Source organism: Dermochelys coriacea, chromosome 4 (genome assembly GCF_009764565.3).
Source record: "Dermochelys coriacea isolate rDerCor1 chromosome 4, rDerCor1.pri.v4, whole genome shotgun sequence".
NCBI lineage: Eukaryota > Metazoa > Chordata > Testudines > Dermochelyidae > Dermochelys > Dermochelys coriacea.
The window spans coordinates 48,528,336-48,543,303 of record NC_050071.1 but is presented as its reverse complement, the minus strand read 5'-3'; the positions used below and the strand labels follow the sequence as shown (position 1 = coordinate 48,543,303).

The 14,968-nt window shown below is 44.6% G+C and overlaps 1 protein-coding gene across 3 annotated transcripts in view; it reads right to left on the bottom strand.

The window, feature by feature from the left end:
- Window positions 1-7,032, bottom strand: part of PCDH10 (protocadherin 10) — a 40,642-nt gene extending 33,610 nt beyond the window's left edge. For all 3 annotated transcript variants that reach the window (XM_038399979.2, XM_038399978.2, XM_038399982.2), the window contains exon 1: window positions 1,466-7,032. In XM_038399979.2, coding sequence (XP_038255907.1) covers window positions 1,466-4,066 — 2,601 coding nt within the window. In that variant the 5' untranslated portion in view covers window positions 4,067-7,032. The remainder of the gene's footprint in view (window positions 1-1,465) is intronic.
- Between the last annotated feature and the right edge of the window lie 7,936 nt (window positions 7,033-14,968).

Sequence of the window (14,968 nt, the reverse complement as noted above, 5' to 3'; positions counted from 1 at the left end):
GAGGGGGAAGGTGTCTCAATCTGCCTGTGTTTTTTAAATATCCTATATAAGAAAAAGGGAGAGTAATAATCACACAGATAGAGTCCTGAAAAGAAAATATGTGATATCCTGTTGCCCTCAAAAAGTACCAGAAGCCACATGTCTTTATAAACATCTGATGTAGGGTCTACACTAATGGCTAATATTTAAAATCTTTCAGAAAGATTTTAAACCAATTTTAAACAAAATATAACAAGATCTTAACTGGCCTTGAAGTACTCAGCAAATCAGTATTAAGGAACACTGCTGTTTCTTTCAGTGGTGCATCATCATAATGTACTGGTGCACACATTAGTTAAAATACAACAGACAAAATGATTAAAAGGAGAATGTTAACTCTTGATATATGTTCCACAGAAATTCTTTCCGCAATAGATAGTACAATATAGACAACATGTTTAATGGGTGAGAATGTTAAGCCTTGATGTATGCTTTCACGGAAATTCTTTTGTGATGTTTTATTTTCAAGTTCTCCTTCAGTATAGGAAAGAACTGTTAAGGCAGAGTCAAAAAAAAAAAAAAAAGTCAATTAATGAACACTTATTTTCACATTAATTAAAGCTCCTGCCAAGTATAGAGATGATCACAAACTCCAGAGGGGTTTCCCCCACAGCCTTAATTGTACATGCAAAGATTTGTAGAAACACATATAAATGCTTTACTTTTTTGCATTAGGAAAACTCTGAATTCATTGTGCAGGTAATTTCATTAATGCCAATTGCAGTGATTTTGCGAGGAGCAATGCCTCGAAGATGGAAAGGTGGTCCATTTACAGCATACAGTTAAAATAAGATTAGAAACTAGTATATCATCATGTTATTTTAATACATAGATGCTAGCAAGCTTCATTCATATTCACGTGGTGTGGGAGTTTGGATGCAACAGTTTCTGAAATGCTGTCCAGTGCAGAACTGATGCTTCAAATGAAAAGAAGCAACTGACTCACTTTAAGGTAGATCACAGCTGTAACTATTATGCAGTGTCAGGTCCTCTTCTTGACAGGTGATTAAAACCATGCAAATATTTATGATCAAAGAAGCATAAGAGGGTATTATGAAGGAGGGGCAAAGAAAAGGGACATTCTTCACAAGGAAACGAAGGGCAGCAGCTTCAAGAGACTAAGTGAAAGCAAAGATGGGGTTGGGAAAAGACTGCAGTGCAGCTTGACAATGACACTGACAAGACAAGGGAGAATCCGAAGTGGTTGAGACCTGCAAGCCCTCGGGAGAGTGAGAATCAGGGGCATCAGAGTACATAAGAAAAGAAAAGTACGCTCATTTTTCATTGTCAAAACCGTAAAAATAATAACAAGCAAGCAAGCAAAGCAGTACAGGGACGCATGCACCTGTAATGAACGTGCACAGCTGAGGGAAGCTTGCTAGATACGGAGGGGTTGGAGAGTGTTACAATTCCCTTTGAACCTTACCTCGTTGGACAATATGCTGCCATTGGAGATGATGTCTGGCTGCTGGTCCGTGTAACCTGTCACTATGGCCCCGCAGGGGTTGTGCTCGGTGTCAGTGCTCCGGGATGGGCTGCAGGGCTTGAGGAACATCAGGTCGGTCTTGGCTGACTCCGGAGTGAGGCAGACCTGGTAGCAGTAGTTCTGGTTGTGATGGTGGGATCCGAAGCTGCCCGATTCCTCCACGGGGACCTGGGCCGGGTTACCGGGTGCGTTGGAGCTCTGCACCAGCATGATGTCCGACTTGCTCAGCTTCTTCTTGCGGGCCCGGGCTTGGCGGCTGCAGCAGGGGCAGCAGCAGCAGCAGCCCACGCAGCAGTCGCTGGCCAGGCAGGTGTAGATGTTGAGCTTTTTCTCCTTCTGGCAGCGCACGGCCAGCACGATCATGGCCAGCAGGAAAACGAACGACACCGAGCCCAGGGCGATGATCAGGATGAGGGTCAGGTCCAGCGAGGTCTCGGCCCCGGAGCGGCTGGGGCGATGCTCCCCTCCCGCCCCTCCCGCGCCGCCACCCCCCGCGCCCAGGCCGCCGCCTGCCCCGCCTCCCTGGCGCTCCCCCGCGCCGCCCACCAGCACCACCTGGATGGCGGCGGTGGAGGAGAGCGGCGGCTGCCCGTGGTCGCGCACCTCGATCACCAGCTCGAAGGGCCGCTGGGGGTCGCGCTGGGCCGGCACCTTGCGCGCGGTGCGCAGCTCCCCGGTGCGCCAGTCCATGCGGAAGAGGCCGGCCTCGTTGCCCCGCGCGATGCTGTAGGTGAGGCGGGCGTTCTCCCCGTCGTCCGCGTCCACCGCCGCCACCCGGCTCACCAGGTAGCCGGGCTCGGCGCTGCGCGGCAGCACCTCCCGGGCCGGGGTGCCGTTGCGGCCGGGCAGGGGGCTGACGATGGCGGGCGCGTTGTCGTTCTGGTCCACCACGATGATGCTGACGGTGGCGTTGCCGGCCAGGCGCTGGGGCTCCTCGGCGGCGTCGCGGGCCTCCACCTGGAAGCTGAACTCCTTGAGCTGCTCGTAGTCGAAGGAGCGCAGGGCGTAGAGGAAGCCGTTCTCGGCGTTGATGGAGACGTAGGTGAAGACGGACATGCCCTGGATCCGGCTCTCCAGGATGGCGTAGGCGAGCTGGGCGTTGGCGCCCTGGTCCCGGTCGGTGGCGCTCACGGCGTAGATGTAGGCGCCCGGCACGTTGTTCTCGCTCACATAGACCTGGTAGAGGGGCTGGCTGAAGCGCGGCGCGTTGTCGTTCACGTCGCTCACCCGCACCTGGATGGACTTGCTGGTGCTCAGCGCCGGCTCGCCCCTGTCCCGCGCCAGCACCGTCAGGGTGTAGGCGTCGCCGCCCGGCTGCTCGCGGTCCAGCGGCCCCTGGGTGACGATGGTGTAGTAGTTCCTGAAGGAGCTCTTGAGGCGGAAGGGCGCGTCGCCCTGCACCAGCTCGCACTGCACCTGCCCGTTCTCCTCCGAGTCCCGGTCCGAGACGCTGAACAGGGCCACCACCGTGCCCGGCGCGGCCGCCTCGCTCACCGCCTCCTGCACGGTGGAGAAGCTGATCTCGGGCGCGTTGTCGTTGGCGTCCAGCACCCGCACCAGCACCTTGCAGTGGGCGGGCACGGCGTTGGGGCCCAGGTCCTTGGCTTGCACGTACACCTGGTACACGCCGCTCTCCTCGTAGTCCAGCGCGCCGCTCACCTCCAGCCGGCCCGTGCGCGGCGAGATGCCGAAGAGCTGCCGGGCCCGCGCCGAGATGTGGCTGCTGAAGGAGTAGATGACCTCGCCGTTCTGGCCCTCGTCCGGGTCGCTGGCGTTGAGCTGCAGCACCAGGGTGCCCGGCGGCGAGTTCTCCGGCAGGGATACGGTGTAGACGGGCTGCTCGAAGGCGGGCACGTTGTCATTGGAGTCCAGCACCCTGATGGTGAGCAGGGCGGTGCCGGTGCGCTGCTGGGGCTGGCCCCCGTCCACCGCGGTCAGCACGTAGCGGTGCACCGCCTGCTGCTCGCGGTCCAGGGGCTTGTCCAGCACCAGCTCGGCGAAGCGGTTGCCGTCGCCCTGGGTCTGCACGTCCAGCGAGAAGTAGCTGTTGGGGGTGATCTCGTAGGTGCGCAGCGAGTTGGTGCCCACGTCCGGGTCGAAGGCGCTCTCCAGTGGGAAGCGGGTGCCCGGCGTGGCGCTCTCGGAGATCTCCACGGTCAGGTCGGGCTCCGGGAAGGAAGGCGGATTGTCGTTGATGTCCAGCACCTCGATCTCCACCCGGAACAGCTCCAAGGGGTTCTCCAAAAAGACCTCCAGGTGCAGCTGGCAGGAGGGGGGGTTCTGCTTGCAGATCTGCTCCCGGTCGATCTTCTCGTTCACGTACAGCACCCCGGTCTCCAGGTTGAGCTCCAGGTAAGGGCTCCGGGAGTTGGGCACCGTCTGGAAGCGGCGAGCCGAAAGTTTTGTAATGTCCAAGCCCAGGTCCTCGGCGATATTCCCCACGAACGTGCCATGCTCCTGCTCCTCTTGCACCGTGTAGTGAAGCTGAGAAAGGGCTCCCTCCACCACCCAGAGCAAAGCAAGGAGGAATAGCACAATCATCTCCAAAAGGGGAAAGAGATCCCCTCCAACCCCACTTCCTCCTTCAGAAACCACCACCTCCTCCTCTCGAAATACTGCGGGCAGTGTGCGTGCGAGGAGGGAGGGGGATCTGAGTGGGATTTCGATCTCGGGTTATTATTATTATTATTATTCCTTCTGCTTCATATTAGGAGTTTTTCTCCCCCATTTCCCTCTTTTTTATGATTATTTCACACGCTGAGCAAACGAAGAAGATAGGCGTTCCCACCTCATCTGTGATCTTCAATATAAATGACCAGCTAATAATACCTAGAGCTGTATGGAGATAGATAGATGATAGATAGATAGATAGATAGATAGATAGATAGATATACACACAGTATACACAGTAGCCCGCTCTTATTTATTCCGAGAGTCTTGGCACTGCACCGCTGCAGCGGCAGTGGACGCAGCAGGAGCAAATCCCAAGGAGGAAATTTTTATATTTCAAGATTGTCCTCGGTTTGCCTTCCTGAAGGGAGCAGGAGGGGTAGCTGCTGCTGGTGGAACCGCTGGACGTGCCCTCTTTAGATGCAAAAAAGGCAGAAAAAATGGAAAAAAAAATATAACCAGCAAAAGGATCTCATATCGAAAAGGCAGAGAGAAGGTTTGCCGCCCAAAACTTTCATTCTCTGAATTTCTCTGGGATTTTCTCCTTTATTATAATAATAATTATTGTTATTTTATATTTTCTTCTTTTATTGCCATTGTTATGATGATGGTCATCGTTTTGCTCTTTATTGATGCGCTGATTAGTCTTTCTTCTCTTGCTGCTTTTTCTTCTCACTCTCACGCTCTCTCTCGCTGCAGCTCTCCTCCTGTCCCAGCTCCAGCTCCTGTGATCTCTACTGGCAGTTTCTGAGCTCCGAGCGCTCGGCTTTTCTGTTTTTGCGCAGCGCCCTGCTCCTGCCAACCAATGAGTGTGTAGCAACACCCACGGGGCGACAGCCTATTGGATCCAGCGCAAGTCAAGCAGGCTGCATCACAGGGGAGAGAGGGGGGAGAACCCAGAGCCCTAGTTGGTTTGTGTGCATGCCACAGAGACACACAGAGAGAATAACCCTGCAGGTCCCGAAGCGCTTACTGGGGAATCTCTGCCTCGGAAAGTTACTATTCCCCTGCTGCAGTTACTGAATAGGGAGATCACCTATCGTCATCAATGCAAACCAAGACGACAATAATAACCAGTTTTTCCCGTGGCGGTGGAATTTCCATCAGCTACTAACTTTTTTTTTTTTTTCCTATTTGGCCAGCTCTATATCTGGTTCAATGGTAAAACAAACATTTTTAAAAAAGTAAACAAGGGAAACTTGTGCTTTATTTTATACTGGGCTGCCTTAAATAATTAGTTGACAACTGAGAGAGTGCAGGTTTCCATCACACGCCTACACTTTTTCCTTCTTCATCTAATTAACACCGTTATGCGTTTGGGCCAAATCCTGGCCTGATTTATACCCTCTGCAGCTTCACTGTCTGAAGTGAAAGAGATGGTACAAGATGTGAATCAAAGCAGAATATGATAATTTGCGTGATGGAGTGGAATAAATGTCAACAATGCTTGATCTGAAATTAGTTTGTGTGTGAGGAGAAGGGTTAGATGGGAAGAGTCTATAGAAGTTTGCCGATGAAAAATATTATTTAATAAAATGCTCTGGGTACAAAGGACCATTCTTTTATCGGTGTTTACTATTGTTTCAACTTTCCTGACATGGAAAGCACTTTGATAAATGCTATTTAATAGCTGTTTCACTATTGCAATTTTTGTATCCTTTGCTGAGATACTATTTTGCAACTTAAACTCAGCAACACACATTGGATAGTCCTAAACCTTGTTCAACACCAGAGCACTAGATTTCCCTCCCATCCACCCCCCATAGTGGAAGGACAGTAGGCGTAGAAGACTGTAATAAGTAAGGTCAATGACAGTTTCTGCATTTATATCAATAGGTTTTGCATGTAAAGTCCATAGGTAACACACATTTTGGAGATATGTATGTATGTGTCTACATTACAATGTAAACCATCTGTTAAGATTTATAGATTAATTTTGATACACGTGTTCATAAATCTAAACTGTGGATACGTTAGTGTTCCATATAATATACCCGGTGATTTATTAAACTGAAGTTCCATTTATATAACTTTCTAAACCTTGTACAAATACGATGAAATGTTCATAGATTTCACTTTTTGCTAAATGCTACGTGGTTATTGTTTGTAAGGAACACCAAATATTAGGCAGAAAGAGAGACTTCTTGTAAGATCAGTGATTCGTGATCACATCTTTGATCGTAACTAGTAAAACAGTAGAAGGATGGCGTCCTTTGATACATTTCAACAAGCTGTCTGTTCAGATGCATTTTCCTATTGTGGAAATAGAGGAAATTACATTTCGATAATGTTCATTTCGATACATGTTGGATAAAAATCCTCTATGTATTTGAAAATGTTTGTATTTATCTTTCTATCTATTCATTCATTGCAGTTGGTCTTCTCCTCCTCCTTCCTTCGCTTCTTTCGTGTAAACGGGTCTTATCTTTGAGCAGTTAAAGCTGGGTTACCAGAAAAATAAAAATGGCTAATCCTTTTCCAGCTGCAGTAAATTTACAACCCGGCAAAGCCAAGCTAAAGCCGCTGCAGCTAACATGATTTCCGCGTGATGTCTGAGGTTGAGAATGGAGAGACAGTTTATAAGAGGACCTGTGGATCAATGAAAAGGAGATTATGGCGTATCTGAATATGAATACAGCCATTGGATCAATATATCATCCTTGTCGTCGTCGTCGTCCCCCCCCCCCCGCCCTTTCCTTCCGTTTTTACTCCTACGATCCGAAAGAAAGGACACGTAACTTGAAGGGGTTTTAGCTGACCCCTCGAAATTTTGGTGCATTTTTTTTAAAAAAGTCTCCCCGTATTTTGTATGCATCTATCTCAAATAAAGCCGCTTGAATGACAATGCAGATTGTTAAATCTGTTTCAGACAATCTGGGAATGGAAATTAAGTGTCACGCAAACACCGGCAGCTCATTGAAACCTGGAAATCTTAAAGAGAGAGGGATATACAATAGATGGACCGATCTGGTTGTAAATAATCACTGCATCAACTATAACACTTAAGTTTTATACAGATGTAGTAGCTGGAGGGATGAGTGGATTTGCTTTGCAATTGTAGGTAGCAGGCTCCCCCTAGCGGTTAAAGTCTCTCACTGCAGGCAAGATGTGATTTCTTTGCAGGCATTTCTGTGCAGGACGCTGGCTTCATTCCTCCTCTCCTCCCGGATTTCCCCAATGTCTCCAAAGGATGAAACTGTGAAGTAAGATGCTTTAATTTATATATCTCAATAGCTGTTTATATTCATTACATCACTTACTCAATTGTTGGTTATTCGTATGCTCCTTTTTTGTATTCGCTTGCAGGAGCTGTAATCCAAAATATTCAAAGCACTGCATGCAGCTGCAGTTAGGGAATTTTAATGATTTTTTTTATCTAGCCACCATCCAGTTGTTGACCCAAGCGTACTCCATCTCGCATGAAATTCCCTTTTCACCCGCCCTGAACTGAGATCTTATTTTGCATTCCTTTGCATTTATCACCAACTTTAAGGTTTAATGTATTCGCTTTGCTCTGTTGATTTTCCTTCACAGGCAGCGTCCACAGCTCTTAGTTTACAGGGATTACATAAACAAATGGCTTTGTTGTTGTAATGACGGCTGCTTTGAAGTGCAATATAACAAACACAGTGCTGCCTCTCCACGGGAGCCGTAATTACAGCAGAGCAGCAACCTAGAGAGGAGGTGAACCATTAAAGTTACTCATCAGTGCTCACACAGCGGGAAGTCGACCCTACACTAACAATTCTCTATCCCACCTCTTATTCCGTTGCAAACGAAAGTTTAAGGAGCACAGTTTGGCTCTTAGATTTAGTTGTTTTTTCTATAATAAAATGTTTATTTTGGATTTGAATCATTTGTTTATTTTTCTTCCCCTTGGTTTATTTGTTCTTTAAAATGCAATAATTCCTCCTTACACGTGTGACAACAAACTTAAAAAACAAAATGGAATTTCTATCCTATTTTCCTTTGTACGGGGGCCACTTTGTTAACCTACGTCTAGATATATGACTGCTTGCAGTGATTTAACATGACTTGAAAGCAATCTGTTTCTAATCTAAAACCCTTTATTATTGCAGTGTGCCAGAGCTCAGTGCTCAGAATCGAGAAAGGCGATTTTTTAAAAGTAATTGAGTAAAAGCAGTAAGTCCAGATGTGACAATAAACAGGGACCCTCAAAAGTTTAAAGATCGCCCGCTTTGTGTGATTAAACAACCAATGGCCACCAAAGCCAAGGGAACTGCATTTCATCAAGAAAGCAAGCTCATCACTTCTAGGTAAACATTGGGTGTGTTTGTTGTCAATGGTGGAGCATAAACAAACATTTTAAAGTAATATGACTGATTTGACTATTGGCACCCAGGATATATCCAAGTGAGAATAATTCTCATACAGCCAACATTAAAAATACACTGGAGCTGCTAGGCTAAGCAAAGAAGCCTGCTAACATAAACACTGTGGTTGTCAAGTATATAATACTTTGAGGATCTATGAGAACAAACAGATCAATTTTATTTTTCTCAGCTCAGGACAGTGCCAGAGTTATAGCAGGTAAGTGTGTTATCTCCACGTTTGTAAATCAAACACGCGTCTCCATTTTGTTTAAACTACATGCTATAGCCAGTATAGCGCTTCCTTCCTATGCAGGCTCAGTTGTCAAGCAGGGCCGGTGTTTTGTTAAACTCTACAGTGAATTAAAAGCGCTGATGATCTGAAGCAGCCCTCTGATGCAAAATGACAAATTGCACTTAGGCAATACATGAACGAGAAAATGATTTATGGATTTTTAGGCTGGTCTGAGCAAATGAAGGCAACATGAATTATACATCCTAACACGCACTATATCATTTTGTAATCATACTGTTTCAGTTCTGAGGCCGAACACCACTCTCTTCGGTAGGGGGTATTGATTAATAAGAACACCCGGGCTATTTTTAAACCGGGCATGCCTTTTGAGCCGGCACCAAAAGAGGTTTATGTTTGGATTTATTTAGTTAGTTAGTTGCTGAAGCCAGTGAGGAAAATCGATCCCAGCAGGCGGCTGTCACCTTTGCCATGTTAGAGAGAAAAGGTGGGTCATCACCCATCCTTGTCTCTCGAATATCCTTGGGATCAGCGCTGCTGCAACAGCCCTGCATACAGCTTTCCCAGGTATCATCTTTTCAGCTGCCATTTACTTCACCAAATGGAGACTAATCGTTTTCAGAGTCGCACTTTGCTCCACCCTGCAATTTAGAACTGTAAATCAATGGTTTACAGTTTGTCAATCCAGCCTTCAGATTGGGGTGGAAAATTAGCCAGTGATCTCCCCTCATATCCAAAACTGCCTCATGTTGGATCATCATTTACCCGCTTTCCATCCAGAAACTGGTTTTTGTTTCCCTCACCTCTACCCTACTCAAGGTTTTTGATTTGGGAAATGCTTAAACATTGTGATCACCTTTCAGTAACGACATTTCCTCCGAAGAAGAATATATGGCTGCTAATCTATGTTCTGGGTTCATCATAATGTTCCATAAACCTCCATTTGCAACGGTATTTATAGGATTTCACAGATTTTCTTAATGGGGAAAAATCTGCTGTATGTTCATATCTAAACATTGATCATTTCTTTCTCTGGGACTGAAGAAGCTAGAAAAGAAATTCTGTCCTACAGCTCTTGGTCCTCTTAGAATTAAGCACTCTAGGACCTCTCTAGAAGGCCTTGGGAGTTTCCTCTGAGTAAGGACTGCAGCACTGATGTTCCCATAGATAAAGGTGCTTTGCTGTTTTCTTAGGGCCAGATTCTTTCATACCTTCTGACACTGAATAACATTTTACTTACTAAACAGTGAAACTGATTTCAATGAGACTACTCAAGCAGTCAGGTACCACTCAGTGTGAGTAAGAGTAGCCGAATACAGGTCATGTCTATTATGTCTCATTCTCTGGACCTCCAAATGACACTTTCACAATGTTTATATAAATAGACATGATGACCAAGGTTTTCAGAAGTGATTAGCGTTTATGGCTGCCTCAATTTTTGTGTGCCCAACTAGAGACACTTTTAAAAAGTCTTACTTTCAAAGGGTTAGTGCTCCAAACTTCCAGAGACCTCAAATGGGGCACTGAAAAACTGAGTCACTCAAACTCAATAGTCTTTGTCACTCTGCCTGGAGATGGGTTTCAGAGTGGTAGCCGGGTTAGTCTGTATCAGCAAAAACAACGAGTCCTTGTGGCACCTTATAGAGTAACAAATTTATTTGGGCATAAGCTTTCATGGGCTAAAACTCCCACATCAGATGCATGGAGTGAAAAATACAGTAAGCATATATATATGTATAAATGTATATACACACACACACAGCACATTAAAAGATGGGAGTTGACTTACCAAGTGAGGAGTCAGTGCTAATGAAGCCAATTCAATGAAGGTGGAAGTGGAGTATTCTCAACAGTTGACAAGAAGAGGTGAATATCAAAAGAGTGAAGATTACTTTTGTAGTGCTAACGAGGCCAATGCAATCAAAGTGGACGTTGGCCATTTCCAACAGTTCACAAGAAGGTGTGAGTATCATCAGAGGGAAAATTATTTTTTGTAGTTACCCATCCACTCCCAGTCTTTATTCCGGCCTAATTTGATGTTGTCCAGTTTGCAAATTAATTCCAGTTCTGCAGTTTTTCACTGAAGTCTGTTTTTGTTGTTGAAGAATTGCCACTTTTAAGTCTGTTATTGAGTGTCCAGGGAGATTTAATTGCTCTGCTACTGGTTTTTGAATGTTACAATTCTTGATGTCTGATTTGTGTCCATTTGTTCTTTTGCCTAGAGGCTGTCCGGTTTGGCCAATGTACATGGCAGAAGGGCATTGCTGGCACATGATGGCAATATCATATTGGTAGATGTGCAGGTGAACGAGCCCCTGATCATGTGGCTGATGTGGTTAGGTTCTATGACGGTGTCCCTTGAATAGATATGCGGACAGAGTTGGCAACGGGGTTTGTTGCAGGGATTGGTTCCTGAGTTAGTGTTTTTGTTGTGTGGTGTGTAGTTGCTGGTGAGTATTTGCTTCAGGTTTGGGGGGATGTCTGTAAGTGAGGACTGGCCTGTCTCCCAAGGTCTGTGAGAATAAGGGATCATACTTCAGGATAGGCTGTAGATCCTTGATGATGTGATGGTTTTAGCTGTAGGTGACGGCTAGTGGCGTTCTGTTACTTTCTCTTTCGGGCCTGTCCTGTAGTAGGTGACTTCTGGGTACCCTTCTGTCTCTGTCAATCTGTTTCTTCACTTCAGCAGGTAGGTATTGTAGTTTTAAGAATGCTTGGTAGAGATCCTGTAGGTGTTTGTTTCTGTCTGAGGGATTGGAGCAAATACGGTTGTATCATAGAGCTTGGCTGTAGACAATGGATTGTGTGATGTGGTCTAGATGAAAGCTGCAGGCATGTAGGTAAGTATAGTGGTCAGTAGGTTTCGGGTATTGGGTGGTGTTTATGTGATCATCACTTATTTGCACTGTAGTGTCCAGGAAGTGGGTCTCTTGTGTGGACTAGTCCAGGCTGAGGTTTATGGTGGGGTGGAAATTGATGAATTCCTGGTGGAATTCCTCAAGGGCCTCCTTCCCATGGGTCCAGATGATGAAGATGTTGTCAGTGTAGCACAAGTAGAGTAGGGTCACTAGGGGATGAGAGCTGAGGAACCGTTGTTCTAAGTCAGCCATAAATATATATACTGCTTATTGTATTTTTCAGTCCATGCATCTGATGAAGTGGGTTTTAGCGCACGAAAGCTTATGCCCAAATAAATTTGTTAGTCTCTAAGATGCCACAAGGACTCTGCCTGGAGTTGTTCATGCCCATGAGTGCCATTCTCAGGGCAGACGGTCAAAATGCAGGACACCCCAAATTGTTGGTATGTTCTATAATTAGATTTCTCCAACCCAGTAACAAATGTGAACTCCTGAAGCACTTGTAACAGGCTTACCATGGAGTCACAGACAATCCTTTGCAGGCATTTCAGTCTATCTTGCCACCCAGGCAAGCTGAATTTAGGGATGGTTGCTATACAGCAAAGATCACAAAAGATTTGGTTGTTTTCAGTCCCAAGACACCAGTCACTTATCCCAGATCAATTTATATCTCTTATCTCACACCAAAGACACTTGTAGCCAATCGGATAGTAAATTATAATAAATAAGGATTTATTAATGAGGAAAAAGAAATGAGAGAAGTTATAGCAGGCAACATATATACACAAATGAGTTACAGTCTATGGTTCCAAAAGGTATCAGAGTTGTAGCAATCTGTCAGCACTGAGTGTTTTTTAGGGCTAACCCAGGCTGACCCTAGGGATCTCTGCTTCTGTTTCATAGCGCCAGCCCTTTGAGAGGCCAAACGGCAAAAGATATGAACTATTTTCTTGTTTATTTTCTTCTTCCAGAGTTCAAGATGATGGGATGCACCCTTTTGCATGTAATATCTGCACGGGTGGGAAAGGACAATTAGAAAAGTCTTTGTATTGTGATGTCCCACAGTGCTTCATTTAATTTAGATAGCCTTCTTAATGATGATCCCTTTGGATGGGTTGACAATTTCAGGGCAAACATTTTTTACAGTTATAAAGCAAAAACTTTAACATTATCTTATACCATATAATAAAGATATTATAAGTGAGATTAATGCATGTAACAACTTGTAAGCATTTCAAAGTCTAAATCCTACAACATATTGTTGTAAATTCAATACCCATCTTAATGATATTAAGACACAGGTGAGCTGTGGTGGTTTCCAGCAATGAAATTGTCAGTGCTTGGCTGAGGTCTAATGATTTGGCAAGAGCTGGCACTTGGTCTGCCAACATCACAATCACTTTTGAAATTCTGAGTTCGTTAATCAACAATGCTTTGGGCTTGATCTCCCCCACCCCCTTAGCTTCGCCTCCTTTGAAGTCTTTTATACCTGTGCGAAGTGAGTGGGAAATGCTACAAAATATGAACTTCCCACTCACGTTGGTATTAGCATTTAACATACTTTTGACTCCTTTTACATAGATGTAAATGATTACATGAGAATACCAGATAATGTAGAATTAGGTCCCTTATTTTAATTAATCTGCTTACTTGTCAAAACGTGATGACATGTCTGCATTGTTGAGCTTACCTAATACCAAGGCATTTCTTGGCAAGTCTACTTTTTAATGTTAATGAGAAGTAAAGTTACATTACTTGCCATGTTTTTCATAATGTGTTTTCTCTTTCTTTGCCATTGATATGGCGCTATTATGAGCCCCACCTACCATGAAGCACAAGTACTATGTACTGTGAACCTCATATTATAAACTCTACCACATCGTAACATTGTTTTGAACTTTGGTATGATTCAATTTAAACCATCCACTTTTTTTTAACCTGATTTAAACATGATGAACCTATGACTAAATTTAGCAATTAAGCATGTATTATTATTGGTGCAAATGGGACCAAAACCACAGTGGAAAATAAATTCCAGGTGCTTGAGTTTTTTTCAGGTTTCTCAGTATTCCAGGAATGATAATATAAGTGGCTGTTATTCATCATAGGGAAAAATTGTTTTGTTGACTTTATTTTCAACAGAATGCAAATGTTGAACTAAGGTTAAGTTTGTTATGAGGTTCAACCAGAAACACAGAAGTTCAAAGATATTCCATAATGTAAAAGTTTATTTGTATTCTTTTTTGTTATTGATATAGCACCACAGTTAGGTATAGCATTTTACAAACCAAATAAAGATAGATTCCTTGCCCAGAAGAGCTTACAATCCTGGGCTCCAAACTCACAAACACATAATCACCTGTGTAACTTTACTCACGTGAGTAATTCCATTAATCAGATCCACAGACAGAGACAATAAGACAGACTAGGGATGGGGAAGTGATAGGATGAGGGCAAGCACATTAAAATTATGCAGTCAATAGGGAGGACAGCACATTCATCTAGATGTTTACAATTATTATGGGTGAAGCTAGTAATGCCACCTAGGATAAGGTTGCCCCAAACTTCTCACTATAAGACCCTGTTTTCAGCAGCTTGTAACTTTGCCAAACTCTAACTGTTTGAGCTAAAATTTTCCATGCTGTGTGTCTTCTAAAGGCTGAATATGTTATAAGATTTCAGCTAACGAGGTTCAGCCATTTCTGAGAATGAGATTAGGGGAAAATATGTTATTTGAAAATTTCTTACAAGCATTTAGTTGTAGCACCTCCATGCTTTGCAGCAGCGACTTGAAATTTGGTGGGAGCAGAGGGAAGGATAAATTGTCTTTGTCTCCATGTCATTGCTTTGATTTGGTGAAGTAATTTATGACAAAGGATGGGATAATCAATGTGGCATTAGACCTATCTTTGTCTTCAGAAACAATGAGGAGTCCGGTGGCACTTTAAAGACTAACAGATTTACTTGGGCATAAGCTTTTGTGGGTAAAAAACCCACTTCTTCAGATGCCTCTTGAGACAGTTTTTTGAGATGATGGCTGAATTTAATGTCATGTGCAGCACTTTTTATAGACTTCCATCTTGCCTTTTATTTCGGCCATTAAGGAAACTGAATGCGATCTGATGATGTGATTCAGTGATAGGAGAACTCTATATAATAGAACGGAAAACAGTTTTTAAGTTAATGGTGAATATATGGCATTTCCTATTTCCACAGGAGTTCAGTGAGGCTGTATCCTGTCATCACTTTGTTCAATATCAGCATTAATTGGTTGATGGATAAACTTGAGGAGGCAGCTGTCAGTGGTGTCGAGCTGAATACTGATTTGCTT